The sequence below is a fragment of the Geotrypetes seraphini genome, chromosome 4 (genome assembly GCF_902459505.1).
Source record: "Geotrypetes seraphini chromosome 4, aGeoSer1.1, whole genome shotgun sequence".
In the NCBI taxonomy this organism is placed as follows: Eukaryota; Metazoa; Chordata; class Amphibia; order Gymnophiona; family Dermophiidae; genus Geotrypetes; species Geotrypetes seraphini.
Genome location: NC_047087.1, coordinates 218,663,989 through 218,687,382, shown reverse-complemented (window position 1 = coordinate 218,687,382; position 23,394 = coordinate 218,663,989). Strand labels below are relative to the sequence as shown.

At 45.0% G+C, this 23,394-nt stretch overlaps 1 protein-coding gene across 1 annotated transcript in view; it reads left to right on the top strand.

The window, feature by feature from the left end:
- Positions 1-797: 797 nt before the first annotated feature.
- LOC117359741 (pulmonary surfactant-associated protein D-like) overlaps positions 798-23,394 on the top strand; it is a 38,260-nt gene continuing 15,663 nt past the window's right edge. Inside the window, exons 1-4 of the mRNA XM_033942959.1 lie at positions 798-807; positions 2,717-2,920; positions 19,425-19,541; positions 22,711-22,809. Coding sequence (XP_033798850.1) covers positions 798-807; positions 2,717-2,920; positions 19,425-19,541; positions 22,711-22,809 — 430 coding nt within the window. The remainder of the gene's footprint in view (positions 808-2,716; positions 2,921-19,424; positions 19,542-22,710; positions 22,810-23,394) is intronic.

Genomic DNA, 23,394 nt, shown 5'->3' with positions numbered 1-23,394 from the left:
CATACTGTCGGGCATTGAGCTTTTGTCGGGCACTGTGCTTTCATCTGTTGTGCGGTTGCCTACTATGTTGCATAGTTTGGCGTCATCGGCGAATAATGTAATTTTACCTCGAAGCCCCTCAGCCAAGTCTCTTACAAAGATGTTAAATAGGATCGAGCCCAAGACCGAGCCCTGCGGCACTCCGCTGATCATCTCCGTCGTATCAGAGAGGGTACCGTTTACCACTACCCTCTAAAGTCTACCTCCAAGCCAGTCCCTAACCCATGCGGTTAATGTTTCACCCAGTCCCATCGAACCCATTTTGCTCAATAACCTGTGGTGTGGGAAGTTATCAAACGCTTTGCTGAAGTCCAAGTACACGACGTCCAGGGACTCCCCTATATCCAGCTTTCTTGTTACCCAGTCAAAGAAGCTGATCAGATTTGATTGGCAGGACCTTCCCTTCGTAAAACCATGTTGATAGGGATCTCGTAGATTCTCCTCATTCAGGATCGTATCCAATTGGCATTTGATTAGTGTTTCCATAAGTTTACTCACTATCGATGTTTGACTCACCGGTCTATAATTCTCAGCCTCCGTCCTGCAACCCTTTTTGTGGAATGGAATGACGTTAGCCATTTTCCAATCCAACGTGACTCTTCGTATACTTAGGGAAAGATTGAAGAGCGTGGATAACGGTTCCTGCCAGGAGGTCACTCAACTCCCTAAGCACCCTGGGATGTAGTTTGTCCGGTCCCATAGCTTTGTTCACCTAGTATGTTAAGATGTTCAGAGTATTTTAGGATTTTGGTTTATAGATGTTTGTGGGTAAGTGATTTTTGAGTGGATGTGTCTTTTCTATCTTGATTTGGAGTTCCCTTTCTTTTAAATTATTTTATTGTTTACCTCCTTGACCTTTTGTTGAACATATACGATGTATCAAATAAAGATAAATATAAACTTATTTATCACCAAGAGAAAATAATTATCACTGGTGTCCTTCTTGGGACTGCAAGAGGCTACAGCGCATTCTAGATAGTAGGGAGAAAGAGAATTTTGCTTGTTTATTTTTTGTGATTAATTATCACCTTTAGGAAGAAATTGAATCAAGGCAGTGTACAACAGGTACAACTTACCATACAACTTATAGTTTTGTTAAAGAACATAGCAATAGTAAAATAGCAAAATGTTTAGCAATTTAACTTTAACTTGTTTTTAAGATACTTTTTATTTCTGGAAATTTGATTAAGCGGTATAAATTTTTTTTTAATAAACTTGAAACTTAAAATGATCAAATACTGTATAAACAATACAAATTATGGGAAAAAAAATCAGACTCAAGGGGTAACAAAGTAATACAAATCGAATGAATGAATAAATAAATAATAAGCAAAAATGCAAGATGCACAAAAGATACAGATGGGTTAATTTCATGACAACCCCCCCTTTTTTTTTTTTTTTTTACTAAACCGCCATAGCAGTTTTTAGTGCAGGGAGCCACGCTGTTCACTACTTTCGATGCTCATAGGAATTCTATATGCGTCGGGAGCAACGCAGAGCATTCAGCGCGACTCCCTGTACTAAAAGCCATTATCATGGTTTAGTAAAAAGGGGGGATAATGTCTGAGTTGTTAGGAAAATGTACCTATTTTTTACTTATGCTATGAAGATACCCAGGTAACACTATGACACTCATTTTCAAAGCAGATGGACGTCTCAAAATATTCCCAAAAAAGTCCATCTATCAAAAATATCCAAATTTCACTTTTTCAAAGGGCAGAATTTGACAGTTTGACAAATACAAAAGTGGCATATTGTGGGCATGTTTAGGGCAGGACTATGGAGGGCCCAAATGTAGGACATTCAACAGTGATAATAGAATGGGAAGAAATGTCCAAGTTTAAAAAAGAAGGGCATCCTGAATTAGACCTGTTTCAGATCACATCTAAAATATATAATGTGCCCTGATTGAGTAGCTGACCACTAGAGGGATTAAGGCATGGTCCTTCATGCATCTCCCAATAGTTACTGTACTCCTCCCTCAGTACTGAAAGTGACATTGGGTAGGGAAACCAGGCTTCCTAACAGCATCAGGTATTATGATGCAGATGCAGATTTTTCACTCCGTCAAAAATTACAAAGACTAGGGGACACTTGAAGTTACAGGGAAATACTTTTAAAACCAATAGGAGGAAATTTTTCAGAGAATAGTTAAGCTCTGGAACGCATTGCCAGAGGATGTGGTAAGAGTGGATAGCGTAGCTGGTTTTAAGAAGGGTGTGGACAATTTCCTGGAGGAAAAGTCCAGTCTGTTATTGAGTAAGACATGGGCAAAGCTACTGCTTGCCCTGGATCAGTAGCATGGAATGTTGCTTCCCCTTGGGTTTTGGCTAGGTACTAGGGACCTGGATTGGCCACTGTGAGGACGGGCAACTGAGCTTGATGGACCATGGGTCTGACCCAGTAAGGCTATTCTTATGTTCTAATGGTATGCTCAAAACAATTTGAACCTCACGGTATAGCGGTATACAAGAAATAAAATTATTATTATTATTATTATTAATTAGCTCACAAAACAAAACAGAACAAGTCAGGGAAATCATTTCAATGATTAGACATCTGAAAAATTTTAAGATGTGGTCCTAATCCTTTTCAACCCTTGCATTACTTTGTGAAAAAAAAAACAACAACATTGAAGCATGATCTCCCTAAACATGATTTTTCATAATTCTTATAGGTCCAAAGTCTCCTACAATGCAATCAGTTCAACTCTCTGCCTTTCTTATGCTGGGGGTGTTCATCATAATAGCAACATCTAGCTCTGATCTACAAAAGAGCACAGAAAAAGAAAACAACTGTCCAACATGTGGAGCTGCTGGAGTCAATGGACTGCCAGGTCGAGATGCAAGAGACGGTCCTAAAGGAGAAAAGCGTGATTTAGGTACAGAAATGTTTCTTTTCTGGATTAATAACATGGGCAGTCACAATTCTCATCCCTCTCCCTGCAAATTACATTACACAAAATAATTACAAAACAGGGCGGTAGGCTAGCTTTGTAAACCGCTATCCTCAGCTGACAATAAATAAAACATGAAGTTTAGCAAATAACATTAAAAGTGTGCTAGTTTCATATCCCTCCAATACCAGTCCACTATTACACCCTTAACAGTGGCATTCTAAACACTTAACTCACATGCACTGCGGAATTAGCTTTAGGGACCACAGTCAAAATTGGTCATTTGGCTCCCTAGAAATGCCCTTTACCCCTCACTATCTGACAAATTGCATTAATTCCAGATTACATACCCCTAAGGAACCTACTACTACTACTATTTATCACTTATATAGGATTGAAAGGCATACACAGTGCTGTACATTTTGACATTTAATCATTGTGACCACTATGGATGCCCCCAGATTTGTCAGATGTTTCGCTCAGAGAACCTGGAGATCTCTAGACCCAAATTCCTTAATACATAACTGCTTACTATCAAGCCTGGAAGGGGTTTACATTACCATTACAGATTTCTATTTCGCCATTACCTTTCAGTTCAAAGCGGATTACAAAAAGCAGATTACAAAACTACACATGTTGTGATGAACTTCTCCAAACCACCCAAAAACCCAACAACACTATTTGAATGTCAGGTTTGGAAGAGCTAGTGAGGTTCATAACCGGGGGATTCAGATAAAAACTTCTTCCTGCTGACTCCACATGCTGCCTCTCCTATGAGTCTCCCCTCCCCCCTCCCCCCACCTTCTTTCCTGAGTGCAATAACCTTTTCCTATATACAGAGGAAGTGGTCTCCATTCAGATCCTCATTCTCCTGCTACAGTTAAATGCAGTTCTTTCTTTAACTTTAATCTTTAGCTCAGTGGTTCCTAAGCCTGTCCTCAGGGATCCCCCAGGCAGTCAGGCTTTCAGGATCTCCACAATGAATATCCATGAGAGCAATTTGCATGCCCCTCTTCCACAGTGTAATTTTCTTCCTCAGGGGTTTGCTGTCTCACTGGTTTTATAGTAAGTCTACCTAAAATTCAGCGTTATTTAGCCAGACAGGAATGGCTCTGGGCCAGCTAAATAGTGCTATGCCGGTTAACCACTAATATGCTCACTGGTGTCCTACTTGGGACTGTAATATCCCGTCCTTTTGAAGAGACTATAGCACATTCTAGAAAGCAGGGAGAAATATAATTTTGTTTATTTATTGGGATTTATCACCACCTTTATGAAGAAATTGAATTAAGGCAGTGTACAACAGGAGCAACTTGATATACAGCTTACAGTTTTGTTAAAGAACATAAAAATAGTAAAATGATCAAATACCATATAAATAATACAAATTATGGAAAAAGGTCAGACTCAAGGGGTAACAGTTAAAGTAATACAAATTGAATGAATATATAAATAAATAATAAACAAAAAATGGAAATGCAAGATGCACAAAAGATATAGATGGGTTAATTTCATAACATAGAGCGGCATAATAAAAAAAACATCTAAGTCAGTGGTCTTAAACTTTGAGGCCCGCAGTCTGTACTAGTGCTGCCCGCTCTTTGCAGTGTCCTCCGGCTTCCCCCCTGGCCTCCCACTCTTACCTTACAGATAATTACAGCAGCCTGTAGAGAGGATTGCCGGTGCTGTAGCGATCGTTGCAGGCTACCGTCGTCTTCAGCAGCACGTTCCCTCTGCCACGATCCTGCCCCTGACATCACAGGAGGGTCAGGATCGCGGCAGAGGGAACGTGCTGCGGAGGCCGGTGGCAGCCATCAAGGAACGCTACAGCACCGGTGATCGTCTCTGCAGGCTGTGGTAATTAGCTGAAACTAAGACCGGAAGGCCAGGGGGAAGATGGAGGACGCTGCAAAGAGAGGGGAACATGCAGGCCTTCGGGGAGGGGGGGGCGAGAAGTTTATAAACTATAAAGAGTTTTACCTCATGCAAAATTGTCATTTCTTTAATAAGATATTAACTATTTTTTCTGCGACCCTCCAAGTACCTACAAATCCAAAATATGGCCCCGCAAAGGGTTTGAGTTTGAGACCACTGATCTAAGTCCATTTTGGGCCTAAGGCGCTAGTCATCCAAAGTTGGCAGCGTCCAAAGTCCATTCTTGAAAAATACGTCCAAAATGTATTTTTATTGAGAATCGTCTACTTCTACATCGCTGTTTGATCATCCAGACCGCTAATTTGTCTATCTTTATACCCCATTCTCATCCAAAAATTTGTCAAAGCCCAAAATGGCTAGAAAAAAGACCTTTTGGAGGTGGGTGGGGTTAGCAAAGTGATGGACTGGCCACCCAGACATGGCAAGAGAGTAGTGGGGCACCTTACAGGGAAGAGGTGGTGGAAATAGAGACTGTGTTTGAATTCAAAAAGGGCCTGAGATAGGCACGTGGGATCTTTCAGAGAGAGAAAGAGATAATGGTTACTGCAGACTAGATGGATGGCAGACTAGATGGCCCATTTGGCCTTTATCTGCTGTCATGTTTCTAACTTTACAAAAAGGGTGCCACATAAACATCTCACCACAACTCCCTTATAGGTCATGGTGAGGCCCCCCCCCCAAAATACCCATAAAACTTACTTTACCCACCTGTCTACTCTCCCCCCCCCCCATAGATCTTATGACTGCAGGTGCCACCTGTATGGCAGTACAATAGGGTTTTGGGGGTATTGGTGGGTGCACATTTTTCACAGTACAGTGGTTGGAGTAGCTTATGGGCCTGAGTCCTCCTCTCTATGGTTCACTAGCCCATCTCCCAGACTATTTAAGCCACCTCTGCATAACTCTACTAGGCTTTCCTATGCCAGGTGCTATCTGCGTAACTCTACTAGGCTTTCCTATGCCAGGTGCTGATGTTCTGGAGGCAGGTATGTACTTTTTACTTTTTTATTCTGAATTTTATGGCCTGGGGTGGGGGTGGGGGGTTCAATTATCATAGTAACATAGTAGATGATGGCAGATAAAGACCCGAATGGACCATACAGTCTGCCCAACCTGATTCAATTTAAATTTTTTTAAAATTTTTTCTTCTTAGCTATTTCTGGGCAAGAATCCAAAGCTCTACCCGGTACTGTGCTTGGGTTCCAACTGCCAAAATCTCCGTTAAAACCTACTCCATCCCATCTAAACCCTCCCAGCCATTGAAGCCTCTTCAGCCCATCCTCCCCCAAACGGCATATACAGACACAGACCGTGCAAGTCTGCTCAGTACTGGCCTTGGTTCAATATTTAATATTATTTTCTGATTCTAGATCCTCTGTGTTCATCCCACGCTTCTTTGAACTCAGTCACCGTTTTCCTCTCCATCACCTCTCTCGGGAGCACTTTAAGTCTTCTTACATCCTTTGCCAGATACGGTCTCCAAAACTGAACACAATACTCCAAGTGGGGCCTTACCAATGACCTGTACAGGGGCATCAACACCTTCTTCCTTCTACTGGCTACGCCTCTCTTTATTCAGCCCAGCATCCTTCTGGCAGCAGCCACTGCCTTGTCACACTGTTGTATCGCCTGTAGATATTCGGACACTATCACCCCAAGGTCCCTCTCCCCGTCCGTGCATATCAGCTTCTCACCTCCCAGCATATATGGTTCCTTCCGATTATTAATCCCCAAATACATTACTCTGCATTTCTTTGCATTGAATTTTAGTTGCCAGGCATTAGACCATTCCTCTAACTTGTGCAGATCCTTTTTCATATTTTCTACTCGCTCTTCGGTGTCTACTCTGTTACAAATCTTGGTATCATCTGTAAAAAGGCACACTTTTCCTTCTAACTCTTCAGCAATGTCACTCACAAACATATTGAACAGGATTAATCGAGGACATAGAAAACATCACACTGCGCGGAGACACAGTAATGCTAGGAGACTTCAACATGCCTGATGCAGATTGGAACACACTCTCCACGACTACGGGTAGCAGCAAAAGAATATTAACCTCCATAAAGCGTGCACGTCTCAAGCAATTGGTATTGGAGCCCACCAGGGATCAGGCGATACTAGACCTAGTTCTCACCAACGGAGATAGCGTCACGGAAGTCTCAGTAGGAGAAACACTGGCCTCCAGCGACCATAATATGGTATGGCTCAACCTCAAGACAGGTTTCCCTAAGACAAACACAGCAACAAGGGTTCTCAACTTTAGAGGCACAGACTTCAACCGCATGGGAGATTTTGTCCATCAGGAGCTGCATAAACAAGCAAAACCCGACAATGTGGAGGATATGTGGTCGTCTCTGAAGTCCATCTTACACGAAGCAACAGACCGATACATAAAGACAGTAAGTAAACGCAGGAGAAACAAAAGACCCCAATGGTTCAGTAAAGAAATTTCAGACCTAATTAAACAGAAAAAAGAAGCATTTATCACCTACAAACATTTAGGAAAAAAGAGGGCGAAAGAGGATTATCTAGACAGATCTAAAGCTGTCAAAAAAGCAGTTAGAAAGGCCAAACTCCAAATGGAGGAGGAGCTAGCACGGAAAATTAAGAAAGGGGATAAATCTTTCTTCAGCTATATTAGTGACAGGAAAAGAAACAAAGATGGGATAGTACGCCTAAAGCAATCGGACGGTAACTTTGCGGAATCAGATTCTGCCAAGGCAGAACTACTAAACAAATACTTCTGTTCAGTCTTCACCCGCGAAGCTCCGGGAGCTGGTCCACAGCTGCAGACTGGAGATAACCAGAAAGACCCATTTCAAGATTTCGAATTTACACCCAGTAGCATCTATGAGGAACTATCAAGACTCAAAGTAAACAAAGCCATGGGACCGGATAACCTACACCCCAGAATGCTCAGGGAATTAAGAGAAGTCCTGGCAGAACCATTATCTGTTCTTTTCAATCTTTCCCTATGCACAGGAAGGGTCCCCTTGGACTGGAAAACCGCCAACGTAATCCCACTCCACAAAAAAGGCTGCAGGACAGAGGCAGCAAACTACAGACTAGTGAGTCTCACGTCTATAGTGGGGAAACTTATGGAAACACTGATCAAACAGAATCTTGACACAATCCTAGACGAAGAAAAACTGTGTGATCCATACCAACACGGGTTCACCCAGGGTAGATCCTGCCAATCTAATCTGATTAGCTTTTTTGACTGGGTTACTAGACAACTGGACGCCAGAGAGTCATTGGACGTGGTATATTTGGACTTCAGTAAAGCATTTGATAGCGTCCCTCATCGAAGACTACTGAACAAACTGAGATCGATAGGATTAGGAGACACTCTAACTACATGGGTTGGGGATTGGCTGAGCGGTAGACTTCAAAGGGTGGTGGTGAACGGTATCCCATCCGAAGCATCAGACGTTATCAGCGGAGTGCCACAAGGCTCGGTCCTGGGCCCGATTCTATTTAACTTGTTCATAAGAGATATGACGCAAGGACTTAAAGGAAGGGTATCACTGTTCGCCGACGACGCCAAACTTTGCAACATAGTAGGCAAAAGCTTATTACCTGATAATATGACACATGACCTACTGCTGCTGGAGCAATGGTCAACTACTTGGCAGCTAGGCTTCAATGTCAAAAAATGCAAGATAATGCACCTGGGTAAGAGAAACCGACGTAGAACTTATGTACTAAATGGTGAGACCTTGGTTAAGACCACGGCGGAACGCGATCTAGGGGTGATCATTAGTGAGGACATGAAGGTCGCCAATCAAGTGGAGAAGGCTTACTCCAGGGCAAGACAAATGATGGGGTGTATTCGCAGAGGTTTTGTCAGCAGGAGACCCGAAGTCATGATGCTGCTGTACAGATCCATGGTGAGGCCTCACTTGGAGTACTGTGTTCAGTTTTGGAGACCACACTATCGAAAGGATGTGCTGAGGATCGAGTCGGTTCAACGAACGGCCACCAGGATGGTCTTGGGGCTCAAGGATCTCACGTATGAAGAAAGACTAAAGAAATTGCAGCTGCACTCACTTGAGGAAAGAAGAGAACGGGGAGACATGATTGAAACGTATAAGTACATCACGGGACGTGTCGAGTCAGAAGATGATATCTTCTGGCTCATGGGACCCTCGACCACCAGAGGGCATCCGCTGAAAATCAGGGGAGGGAAGTTTCATGGCGACTCCAGGAAGTACTTCTTCACCGAAAGAGTAGTAGATCATTGGAACAGACTCCCACTCCAGGTGATAGAGGCCAGCAGCGTAACGGATTTTAAGAGAAAATGGGATACTCACGTGGGATCTTTTAGAGAGTGAATTCAGGGGAGGGGATATTTGGAATGGGCAGACTTGGTGGCCTATAGCCCTTTTCTGCCGCTTTTTCTATGTTTCTATGATTGGCCCCAGCACCGAACCCTGAGGGACTTCACTACTCACCTTTCCTTCCTCCGAGCGACTTCCATTAACCACCACCCTCTGGCGTCTGTCCGACAGCCAGTTTCTAACCCAGTTCACCACTTTGGGTCCTAACTTCAGCCCTTTAAGTTTGTTCAAGAGCCTCCTATGAAGAACCATATCAAAGGCTTTGCTTAAATCTAAGTAAATTACATCTAGCATATGTCCTCGATCCATCTCTCTGGTCACCCAATCAAAAAATTCATTCAGGGTCGTTTGGCACGATTTACCTTTTGTAAAGCCATGTTGCCTCGGATCCTGTAACCCATTAGATTCAAGGAAGTATACTATCCTTTCTTTCAGCAACACTTCTATTATTTTTCCAACAACCGAAGTGAGGCTCACTGGCCTGTAGTTTCCTGCTTCATCCCTGTGACCACTTTGTGAATAGGGACCACATCCGCTCTCCTCCAATTCCAAGGAACCACTCCCATCTCCAGAGATTTGTTGAACAAGTCTTTAATAGGACTCGCCAGAACCTCTCTGAGCTCCCTTAGTATCTTGGGATGGATCCCGTATGGTCCCATCGCTTTGTCCACCTTCAGTTTTTCAAGATGCTCATAAACACTCTCCTCCGTGAACGGCACAGAATCTACTCCATTTTCTCGTGTAACTTTGCCAGACAATCTTGGTCCTTTTCCAGGATTTTCTTCTGTGAACACAGAACAGTAGTATTTGTTTAGCACATTTGCTTTTTCCTCATCACTCTCCACATATCGGTTCCCAGCATCTTTTAGTTTAGCAATTCCATTTTTCATCTTCCTCCTTTCACTAATATATCTGAAAAAGGTTTTGTCTCCCTTTATACATTTTTAGCCATTTATTCTTCCGCCTGTGCTTGGGGGTGGGTCTGTGGGTCTGTGTGGGTCAGTACTTTGTTCATGAAGTGGTAATCTGGTCACTTTGGACACTATCTGGGCACTTATACCTGTTTTTAGATCACCTAAGTCACAATGTATAAGTTCCGTCTAGGCAGTCTCGTTAAACTTTTGAATATCACTGCAGGACAACTAAATCTAGGTAGGCCCACATCCCGCCTACCTTCTGCCCTAACCACTCTTTCAAAAACACCCTTTTTCACCCTGGCCGTACAGCAGCAGTGAAAAGGCCTAAGCTGTTTTTAGATACGTCTAAAACCCGTTTCAATTATCGACACTTGGACGGCCTGTCATTTTGATCGTCCAAGTGCTGATTTAGGTGGGTTTTTAGATGTATTTCCGTTTTGATTATGAAGCTCATGATGTATGAGTTGTTAGGAAAATATGCCTATTTTTTGCTTATGTTACGAAGATACCCAGGTAACGCTGACACTCATTTTCAAAGCAGATGGACGTCTCAAAATGTTCTCAAAAAAGTCTATCTTTCAAAATATCCAAATTGCAATATTCTAAAGGTAGAATTTGGACATCCTATACCACAGTTTGACAAATAGAAAAGTGGCATGCTGTGGGTGTGTTCAGGGCCGGACTAGGGAGAGCCCAAACGTAGGACATTCAATGGTGATAATAGAATGGGAAGAAAAGTTTAAAAAAAGAAGGGTGTCCCAGATACACCCCTTTTAGCTCTGGGTGCACAACGGCATTCAGAGGCTTAAAAAGGCCCTGGATAAGTCCAAAAATAGGTTTGATTATCGGCACTGGATGACCTGTCTTTTAGTGCTGACTTGGGCGGGTTTTTAGATGTGTTTAAGTTTTGATTATGAGCCCCTTAGCCTATAGGGATAGGAGGAGATAGTGTATGCTGCAGATGGGCAGTCTGGATGGGCCATTTGGCCTTTGTCTGCTATCATGCTTCTATGTTTCTGTAAAGCTGTTCCTGATTCTTTTTTAATTATTATTTTACTCATCCTGTTCCTTCTGGAAAGAATATATCTTGATTTATTTACTTACCAGCTCTAATTATATCTAAACCACACTGAACGATGAGTCATACTTTAACCACATCATCAACCTCTTCTTTTGATAATGTGATTTCTCCCCGGCTAATAAAGTTCTTGGATAGATTGCAAGCATCATTTATAGATGGCATTTCAATTTCTTACTTCTTCTGTCTTGCATAGCCCTGGCCTGTTGTACCATTTTTGCCCTTGCACTAAATGCTGTAAAACTGCAGAGATCATTTTGTTGCTGCTAAAAAACACCACTGCCCAAACTTCCCCTATTTCTTTAGCTGGTTCCCTTGGATTAGTTCTGAGATTCCTGTTGATAAAAAAGTAGAAATATTTCTCTTGACTTTGGCCATAAAGAAATGCAACACCAGAACTGACTGTTGCAGCAATAGAGGAAGGGTTCTCAGCCAAGTCTTCAGGACACACCTAGCCAGTTAGGTTTTCAGAATACCCACAATGATTATGCATGAGAATGATCTGCATACAATGGAGCCAGTGCATGAAAGTTTATCTCATGCATATTCATAACATTTGGACTCGCACCATGCAAATAACTCCACAAAAATTACTAAATAAAACTACAAACACTTGTTGGCAGAAAATTTGGCCGCAGCTTTATTAATTCATTTAAACAACTAACAATGTACATCCACTTTTATCCCTCTCTTCCTTGGCAGCCTTTAGTTTCCTTTCCCCAACACTAGTCAGTCACGACCTAGCTGCTCTGTCCCCCAAATTCCCATATCTTACATTCAATTCCAATAAACCCAATAGCAAGACCTGCGGTGTCGCCCGGCCTCACATCTGTCTGTGGCGGTTCCGCACACAGTCTACAACATTATAATCACTACTTATTCTTCCCACTTCCCTGGCCGCCTGGAAGGATCCCTTTCCCATTTCCGCACAGCTGCGACCCCCCCACCCCACCCCACCCCACTAAACATCCCCATAACAACAACACCCCATCCATAACCAACACAATAAAACTTCTCCCCCTCCCCTCCCCTCCACCTCACTAATCCGCAAAATCCTACACCCTTTCCAAATACAAACCCAACCAACAGGGAGGGAAGGGCGGGTAACTAAAATTAACTTTAAATACCCAATCCCTTCCAACTTTTTATTTTTTTTTCACAGACGCCTGCCCTCCTCACATCCACCCTCCCTCAACCACCCAACCTCCCACCACCAACACCTCACTTCTCCCGCCCAAATTCCACCAATCGCTCCCACCAATCACTCACATTCTAATCCTCTTTCCACATTCCAAGTTCCACCAATCACAACTTTAAATTTCCTCACCTACTGCCCACACTTACCCAATCATCAACCCCCTTTTCTAACCCCCCCCAATAAACCTTTTCAATAAGTGTTCTTTGCTGGGCTCGCCAATATTATGAGCCCACTGTTGTACACAGTGAGCTTTCCTAACATTTGGACTCGCACCATGCAAATAACTCCACAAAAATTACTAAATAAAACTACAAACACTTGTTGGCAGAAAATTTGGCCGCAGCTTTATTAATTCATTTAAACAACTAACAATGTACATCCACTTTTATCCCTCTCTTCCTTGGCGGCCTTTAGTTTCCTTTCCCCAACACTAGTCAGTCACGACCTAGCTGATCTGTCCCCCAAATTCCCATATCTTACATTCAATTCCAATAAACCCAATAGCAAGACCTGCGGTGTCGCCCGGCCTCACATCTGTCTGTGGCGGTGCCGCACACAGTCTACAACATTATAATCACTTCTTATTCTTCCCACTTCCCTGGCCGCCTGGAAGGATTCCTTTCCCATTTCCGCCAAAGCGGTGACAGCAAACGCTTGTCACCGCTCCCCACTCAAAGCACTAAACTGCGGCCAAATCAAGCCTGGTATAAAGATTCTAACAAATCCTGAACTGTGCTTAAGAAAATGTCTAACCCTATATCAGATAAGTGGACTCCATCAGGGCGATAGAGACCAGGACAATCCGCAGTCAACAAATCATGACTCAAAATCATACCCCCCATACATCCAACCCATCTAGCCACATCCACATTCACACGACGCCGCAGACGCTCAATCCCTCTCTCAGAGCAAGCATCCTTCCATACCAAACGAGGGATAATCTTGGACCATACTATACGAGTTAAAGGAAATTGTGAGAAGATATGGATAAAATCCCTCTTCATCTGGTTAATTAAATCAACACCCTTAACATAACATAAATCATTCCCACCCAAATGTATCAAAATTAAATCAGGATAGGAAAAACGTGCACCCTCCAACAATGTAGGCAAAAGTTGATTCTAGCGCATTCCTCGCTGTCCCATCCAGTGAATGTCGATACCAAGACCAGCCAGGCCAAGATTCAACCCCCATCTGGATTCAGCTGCATGCTTTTGTGCCCAGAACAGGAAAGAATGCCCACACAGCCAGATACAAATATCAACTGGCAAATTCCGGATGGAAACTAAACAGAAAACAAAGAAAGAAATTGACAGCACAATCATGAAGACATTGGACGAACATAACCCAAATATCTATTAGAAGCCCAATGCCCAATTCTTCGAATAAGATCAGGGGATCCCCCTTTATGTGCTGCAAAAGCTGCTGCCCCAATTCTGAAAGAATGGGTACCAAAAAGTGTAGAGTCAAAACCCAAGCTAACCAAAGCTTTCTTAAAAACTGCAGAAAATTGGAATCGAGTTAATGGGGCCCCATCAGCATGTACTAACCAATACAGACCCTGGACAGGCCGAAGCGGCGCATACATATGAGCCAAAGCCACCGGACATTCTGAAAATAGAGCTGAGGTATGCAACCTTAACCAACTGCCCTTTCCCAAAGGGTCTGTCTTAGAGCGCCGTATGCAACAACGCAATTCCGATGCAGACAACACCACATCAGACCCCAAAATCCCCGTCCTACCTAATGCCCGCTTGGAAGGAGCAACCAACTCACTAATACGAAGTGCTCCAAAAAAGGCTACAGAAAAAGCCAAACGAAAAAGAAGCACTTCAAAAGGAGACACACAAATCCCCTGCAAAGCAGCTCCCATAGCCACCAAATGCTCAGGCAAAATAGGCAACCGTAACACAGGCGGACGGGTATGAGCAGACCCTTTAACATAACCCACTCGAAGCTTTTTAACTAAAAAGGAAGCAGTAGGATCGATCCACCCTCGTAACTTACAAAGAAAAGCCACTCCAGCTAAGGCTTGATTGAGGGCACCCACAGACCAACCCATTGAATGAGCAAATAATATGAAGTCAATAATGCAGGACTCATCAATCACTGGAACCCCTAGGACCAAAAAATACTGTAAGAAGTACTCAAAACGCCGCAATCCTGCACTGTAGACTCTCCAGGTAGTGGAAGCTAATGAATCCGTCAACAAAGTCGTGAAGATACCAGGAAATGCTGCCACAACTCCGCAGGCATCACTGTTGGTCCAGCGTCTGCTCCCAGGGCCAAGGCATGAAAACGGACCCACTGAAAGCGAGAGAGAGAATCAGCAAGATCATTACTGTATCCCGGCACATGCCTCGCCCGTAGAGTCAAATTCAGCTGTAAACAATCCAGCACCACCAATCGCAATAAGCTCACCAAAAGAGGACAATGTGTACTTTGCTTATTTACAGCCTCCACCACTGCCGAATTATCAGAACTCAAAAGAACTCTTCTATTCATCAAACTGTGACCAAACAATTGCAAGGCCACCCAAACCGGAAAGAGCTCCAAGAAGACCACATTAGCACACCAACCCCGGGTGCGCCACCGCTCTGGCCATGCCTCCGCACACCAGGCCCCATGAAAATAAATTCCAAAACCCGACCCACCAGCTGCATCTGTAAATAACTGCAAATCCGCAGCTGACACCACCAGCTGAGGCCACACCCGGACACCATTAAATGTCATCAAAAAGGTTTTCCAAATCAGTAAATCCTCATGGACCACACGAGACAATCGAATCCTATAGTACTTTTTTTGGACCCCTTTCGTCAAAAAGGCCAGACGACGAGCAAATACACGACCCATCGGAATAACCCGAGAGGCAAAATGTAAACGCCCCACCTCTGTGAGGGTCAATTTTCGCTTCTGAAGAGCCCTATCAATTTCCATGTGCAATGCCTGCACTTTATCTGCAGGCAAACGCGATTCCATACTCATAGAATCTAACTCGATGCCCAAAAAAACCAAAACCGAGCAAGGCCCTTCAGATTTTTCTTCCGCTAAAGGAACCCCAAACAACTGCATCAGGCAGCGAAAAGTATTCAACAAGACTCCACACTGATCAGACCCCGCTCTCCCTCCAAACAAAAAATCGTCCAAATAATGTACTATAGCAGGTGACCCAGCACTCTGCTCAGTTGCCCAATGCAGAAACGTAGAGAAAGCCTCAAAATAGGCACAGGACACCGAACAGCCCATGGGCATACATCTATCAAAGTAAAATTGCTGTTCAAATTGAAAACCTAATAAAGGGAAGGAAGAAGGATGAACCGGCAGTAAACGAAAAACCGATTCAATATCAGCCTTTGCCATTAACGCACCAGGACCCAGACGCCGCAACATGTCCAATGCACAATCAAAGGAAGCATACTGTACGGAACAAAAACGGGAATCAATAAAAGAATTCACGCTGTGACCCAAAGGAAAAGATAAATTATGAATTAAACGGAACTTCCCGGGCTCCTTCTTTGGAATGACACCTAATGGAGACAATACCATATTCTCAAAAGGAGGAGACCGGAAAGGCCCCACAATTCTGCCCAACTTAATTTCTTTCCCAATTTGTCCCGCACAATGGCTGCATACTGGAAAACCGAAGGGGAATTAACACAGCGATGTAACAACAAAGGACCATCAAAAGGTATAGGGAACCCTTCCGCAAAACCGTGAAACAGCATGCCCGCATCTACCCGATTCGGATAAGTATCCAACCAACCCGAAAGCTGCTGCAAATTAACAGGGGACGGAGCCTTGACCAGACACACCTGGGGCAACGGACCAAGCTGATCGTCCTGTCGTCCCTTTAGCCCAGGCACCCAGGCACCGAAGAGCGGGATGGGGGCCTGTGCACTGACTGCACAAATGTCGGAATCTACATCCAACGCGGTCACACCGACCGGAATTGAAATGGAAACACGCGGACCCCAAGACCCCACCTCACTGCCCACCTGTCCACCCAGGCAAACCTGGTCCCCCACTACCTGCTCCAGCTCTATCCACTCCTGCTGCCCCAAAACTACCCCTCCCCAAGGGCACAGAGCCTCCTGAGGAGGGTACTCCCCGAAAAAACGCCGGTCTAACGGAAGTCATTTCTGTCAACCACAAATCAGCATCCCTATAACCCCAAGCTTCAGACTTGTCCTGTGCAAGGCTACGCCTAAAATGCTCATCATAATTTAACCAGGCCCACCCACCATAGGTCCTGTAAGCCCGCAAAATTAAGTCAGCATAACGAAGTAAGCCCGGATATAAACCAGGTTTCGCACCGCCTAACACACTAACATAAACATGAAAACCTAATAACCAATTAAAAATAGTCCGTGAGACACGACTTCTCTTTTTCGTTCCGGCATCTCTACTGTCATCACTCTTCTTCTTATCCATACCTTCCTGCTCATGCTCCAATAAGGCAAATACATCAACATATTTCATTTTTAAAATCTTTTGCTTCCATTTCTGCGACAGCTGCCCATCTAAAGGAGCAATCTCACATAAAGTATGCCCTGAGCGAGAAAACTGAGCAACCCCGCCGGAAGGCATAGCCAAATCAACACCAAATCTCCCAGCTGTTCCAACCGGCACTACATCCGAAGAGGAAGAGGATGATGGAGAACGGGAGGAGTCCTAAGAATCAGAGGATTCCCAAACCTTCATGGGATCTACCGTTCCGGATCTCCTAGACCTTCTCTCCCTATCCAAATGTTTCACCACATGCTGAAGACGGTGCAAAATTTTTTTATTCCGCAACCGTTTACCCAAAGACTTTAACCCCGAACCACCCGAGCTACCCCCCGCCCCATCCACCAACCCTTCAGGTCGTCCCTCCCCACTCCCAGACACAATACCCAATAAATCAGACACACAGCGAGAAAACTCACTAGCCGGAACCACTGCCGAAGCTGAAGCAGCTTGCGATTGTGAAGTGCCAGGGGCCGCACTCTCCACTGCTTCTGTGGAAACTTCAGGCACAGAGCGCACAGCACCTGCCACCTGGACTGGAGTCGACCGGCGCTTCCGCACACCGCCACTGGGACCAGGGCCGCTGGACACCACTCTCCGCCCCTGCACCCCGGCACGAGCTGATACCCTTGCCAATGGAGCCGCCTTCTTAGACGCCCGCTTAGCACCAGGGGCACTCTTTTCTTGCCTCACAGTCTGTTTGTTAGGACCCTTCTTCTTAGGAGCCATAACCACTGGTTCCCCAACCATCCCTAGCAATAAAGCAGCCACTAAACTCAGAGAAAAACAATCTAGTATCTGAGAGTAATCAGACACCAGCTAGAAGTACAAAACACATAAACAGAACAAACTCCAAAAGCAGGAACTGCCTCACCAAGGCAAGAAAAGTATCCAGACACTCACCCGACCAAAGGTGTCCTCCAGCAACCGGGCAAACTGGACCCGAAGAAAAACCCCTTCACCCTCAGGCAACAAAGGCGTGAAGGCGCGAATGCGCTCCCCTGCACTGACGCCAGACCGCTGACTCCACCTGAACCAAAAGCGCTGCCGCGGCCGCGCTTAGAAGACCGCAAAGCGCCAGCCACCTCACCGCGCTGGCCTACACAAAACAATTCGCCCCACAGGACCAGCGCGACGACGACCTCAATCTACTGAAAAGGTAAAGGAAGCACCGCACCGCACAAACTCACCTCCTGCCCTAGTCACAAATACCAACCAACCACAACAACTAAAATTAACTTTAAATACCCAATCAATTCCAACTTTTTATTTTCTTTTCACAGACGCCTGCCCTCCTCACATCCACCCTCCCTCAACCGCCCAACCTCCCACCACCAACTCCCGCCCAAATTCCACCAATCACTCCCACCAATCACTCACATTCTAATCCTCTTTCCACATTCCAAGTTCCACCAATCACAACTTTAAATTTCCTCACCTACTGCCCACACTTACCCAATCATCAACCCCCTTTTCTAACCCCCCCCCCCAATAAACCTTTTCAATAGGTTGGGCTCGCCAATATTATGAGCCCACTGTTGTACACAGTGAGCTTTCATTGTGGATATCCTGAGGATTGGGTTGAGAACATCTAGTCTAGAACTGCACAAAAAACGAGCACAGTGCAGTGGCATAGCGAGAGTGGTGGCGCTCTTCCCCTGCCCTCTCCTCTGCTCCCACCTCTATATGCTCCTTCACCGCCTCTCCCCCACTGCCACACATGTATGCTGCTTCCCTTCCCCTGTGTCTCTGTGGCATTCCTGGAGAGAGCAGTATCTCCCGGCCTGCTGTCTACCTCCGATATTACTTCCTGGGTGTGGATCCAGGAGGTGATGTTGGGGGAGGAGTCAATGCAGGCATGGCGGCAGTTTGGGGTTGCTGCTTGCACCGGGGGCACTGCAGAGGTGCGGAGGATGGGAGGCAGCATGTACATGCAGCAGTGGGAAGCGGGGAGGGGGCGGGAGCAGAGAAGAGGACAGGTGGTGCACCTCTACCAATATGGTGCCAGAGGAGGACCACCCCTGCCCTTACTACACCACTGGCACAGTGTCTCTCCCCTCCCTAATGACTAGAGGTCAGCAATCCCAGGTAATGACTATTTATCCCCTCCATAGTTATAGTCTCAAGAAATGCAACTAGTTCTTGTTTCTAGTAAATAGGTGTTGGCATGAGCTACCACATTAATAGGCATGCATTAATTGGGAACTTAGCACATGACCTTTAATGGGGGAAATAGAAAATGTGCTAAAAGTGGCCTTAGCAAGTGGGAAAGTCCCACTCTACTGATACCACAGGCCAAATTTTAGCACAGCTTAGTAAAAGGGCCCCATTGTAAACTCAATTGAATGTGTATCTAAAAAAAGGGTTTTACCTCAATTAATATAACACTGTCAATCAATGAATTTATAAGAAAATGAATTTGAAATGTGATATTTCCGCCATAAATAGAACTATGGAATTATGCAGCCCTCTGCAGATTTGCTATTTGATTGTTTCCTTGAACTATCATTAGGCTTGCAAGGACCACAAGGTCCACAGGGAGTGCCAGTGAAGGAAGGACCAGCAGGTTTGAAAGGTGATAAACGTTCAGCGGGAACTAAAGGAAAGAAAGGAAGCAGTGAAGGTGATGGTAAGTAGATCATTTCTATTGGGAAGAGTTAATACAAGGAAATATGCTGAGTCATTTTGGACATTGTAGGCCTTCAGATCTCATGACTGTGCAAAACGAACCACGATAGGTAGTTATACATTTCAGACTGTAAAGGAGCATTAAAGCCTTAACGCGCGCAATAGCGCACGTTAAATTCCTGAGCGCGCTAGCCACTACCGCCTCCTTTTTAGGAGGCGGTAGATTTTCGGCTACCACATGCTATAGTGCATGGTAATTTTGTGCGTGCGCTAAAAACCCTAGCGCACCTTCGTAAAAGGAGTCCTTAATGTCTCTTCTACATTCTTGTCATAATTTATCTACTTTATAAGATAGTCATTCATGCATTGGGAAGAGGTATACAAAAGTAAACTCTCACTCTCTTTCCTCCTTTTCCAATCATAAATATCTCTCTAACTGAAGATCCACTTTTCTCTTTTATAAACATCACAAAGCAAAATCTTAAAATCAACTACTCTTAAAATAACCCACTGTACCACTGAAAATCTTGGACATTTCACAAAAATGCTGTAACAATTGTGTTTTCCATAATTTTTTCAATCTTAACCAGTCAGAACACAGCCATAACTTCCCACCAATGTGTTCCATAGCTTAATACCTGCAATACAAAAAGCAGCAGCTCTGGTTTCAGCATATCTACTTCGCATTATTGGTTCCAGCAACTTTTGATTTTCAGATCTCTTAGCTCTATTAGGCTTCTAAAGTACCAGCACATAAGAACAGTGGTAGACAGTTTGATGAATTACAAAAATCACTTTATGTTGGCCTCGAAATGCAATTGGTAGCCAATACAATTTTTTCAAAACAGGTGTAATATGGGTTGTTCTTTCGACACTCAGAACTAACCTTGCTGCGGCATCTTCTACTAACTGTAACACCCTGTTCCTCATTTTAGAAACACCAAGGTAAAGAGCGTTACAGTGGTCCAATCATGATACCATCCCTTGCACAATAGTTCTGAAATCAAAATGAGAGACTAACGATCTCATATAGTAAACTGTATTTTTCGCTCCATAAGATGCACTTTTTCCACCCAAAAAAGTGGGTGGAAAAAAGCGTGCTTCCTATGGAGCAAAGAGCAAAATCCTCCTCCCCCCCTTACCTTCCAGGATCGCCGCCTATCCCTCGCCCGCTGCCGCCTCTGGTTGCTCATTGCCGAAATTAGAAGAAGGTTAAGGCCAGGCGGGTGCAATGATTGCACACCACCGGCCCAGAAGCCTTACCCCCCGACGTCAATTCTCCCCAACATCAGAATTGATGTTGGGGGTTAGGCTTCTGGGACGGCGGCATGCAATCACTGCACCCGCCTGGCCCTTCCGTGTGCCGCGCTGCAACCATGTCGGAGGTAATCTTCTTAGCCGGCGGCGTGCAATTATTGCACACACCTAGTCCTTCCGGGTGCCACGCTGCTACCACATCAGAGGTAATCTTATGGGTCAGCGGTGTGCAATCGCTGCACTTGCCTGGCCCATCCGGGTGCCATGCTGCTACCACGTCGGAGGTAATCTGGGTCAGCGGCGTGCAATCGCTGCACCCACCTGGGCCTTCTGGGTGCCACGTTGCTGAGCCAAGAGTCCTTTCCCCCCTCCCCCCCGCTGCTGCTGCTTTGGCGATGTGTCCTCACAGCAGCAACAGTGAGAGGTAAGTAAAACCAGCGACCAGGCAGGCTTGGGGTAGGGGGGGAAGAGGGCAGGCAGGCTTGTGGGGAGGGGAAAGAGGACAAAGGCAGGAAGGCATTGAGGGGGACATAAGAAGGAGGGAGGAAGGGACAATTGTTGGGCCTGAGGAAGGAAAGAAAGAAAGAAAGAAATCACCAGACCGGGGAGGGGGGAGGAGTGATAGCTGGGACCTGCCTGCGGGGAGGCCCGGAGGGGGGAGGTCTGCTTGCTTGTCTGGGGAGGATTTCATTGAGGGGGAGGCCTGCCTGCCTGGTGGGGCTGCCTAGGATGGGGAGGCCTGATTACTTTGTGGGGGCTGCCTGGGAGAGGGTGCCTGCTTGCTTGGAGAGAGGAGTACTGCCTGCTGCATGCCCTGTCCCTACCTGCCTGCCAGCCACTGGGCCTGCCTGTCCTGTCCTAGTCTACCACTAGACCACCATAGGGGGGACAGGGTGCAGAGCTTGGCAAGGAGTGTGGGGTTGGGTGCAGAGCCTGGCAGGGAGAATTTGGTTCAGAATATTTTTTTTTCTTGTTTTCCTCCTCTAAATCTGGAGTGCGACTTATGGTGAGGTGCGTCTTATGGAGCGAAAAATATGGTACCATGTGAAGTTGACCAAAACATGTCTTCTTTCCTTGTTATTCTTTCTCTCTCATTTCTCTTTCTTCTGTACCTCAGTTACTCTGATACCTTTTTCATCTGCTAGATCTCCTGGAGAGAGCAGTATCTCCCGGCCTGCTGTCTACCTCCGATATCACTTCCTGGGTGTGGATCCAGGAGGTGATGTTGGGGTAGGAGTCAATGCAGGCATGGCGGCGGTTTGGGGTTGCTGCTTGCACCGGGGGCACTGCAGAGGTGCGGAGGATGGGAGGCAGCATGTACATGCAGCAGTGGGAAGCGGGGAGGGGGCGGGAGCAGAGAAGAGGACAGGTGGTGCACCTCTACCAATATGGTGCCCGAGGAGGACCACCCCTGCCCTTACTACACCACTGGCACAGTGTCTCTCCCCTCCCTAATGACTAGAGGTCAGCAATCCCAGGAAATGGCTATTTATCCCCTCCATAGTTCCAGTCTCAAGAAGTGCAACTAGTTCTTGTTTCTAGTAAATAGGTGTTGGCATGAGCTACCACATTAATAGCCATGCACTAATTGGGAACTTAGCACATAACCTTTAATGGGGGAAATAGAAAATGTGCTAAAAGTGGCCTCAGCAAGTGGGAAAGTCCCACTCTACTGATACCACAGGCCAAATTTTAGCACAGCTTAGTAAAAGGGCCCCATTGTAAACTCAATTGAATGTGTATCTAAAAAAAGGGTTTTACCTCAATTAATATAACATATTGTCAATCAATGAATTTATAAGAAAATGAATTTGAAATGTGATATTTCAGCAATAAATAGAACTATGGAATTATGCAGCCCTCTGCAGATTTGCTATTTGATTGTTTCCTTGAACTATCATTACGCTTGCAAGGTCCACAGGGAGTGCCAGTGAAGGAAGGACCAGCAGATTTGAAAGGTGAAAAAGATTCAGCGGGAACTAAAGGAGAGAAAGGAAGCAGTGAAGGTGATGGTAAGTAGATCATTTCTATTGGGAAGAGTTAATACAAAGGAAATATGCTGAGTCATTTTGGACATTGTAGGCCTTCAGATCTCATGACTGTGCAAAACGAACCACATGATAGATAGTTATACATTTCAGACTGTAAAGGTGCACTGGAGCCTTAACGCGCGCAATAGCACACATTAAATTCCTGAGCGCGCTAGCCACTACCGCCTCCTTTTTAGGAGGCGGTAGATTTTCAGCTACTGCACGCTATAGTGTGTGGTAATTTTGTGCGCGCGCTAAAAATCCTAGCGCACCTTCATAAAAGGAGTCCTTAATGTCTCTTCTACATTCTTGTCACAATTTATCTACTTTATAAGATAGTCATTCATGCATTGGGAAAAGGTATACAAAAGTAAACTCTCACTCTCTTTCCTCCTTTTCCAATCATAAATATCTCTCTAACTGAAGATCCACTTTTCTCTTTCATAAACATCACAAAGCAAAATCTTAAAATCAGCTACTCTTAAAATAACCCACTGTACCACTGAAAATCTTGGACATTTCACAAAAATGCTGTAACAATTGTGTTTTCCATAATTTTTTCAATCT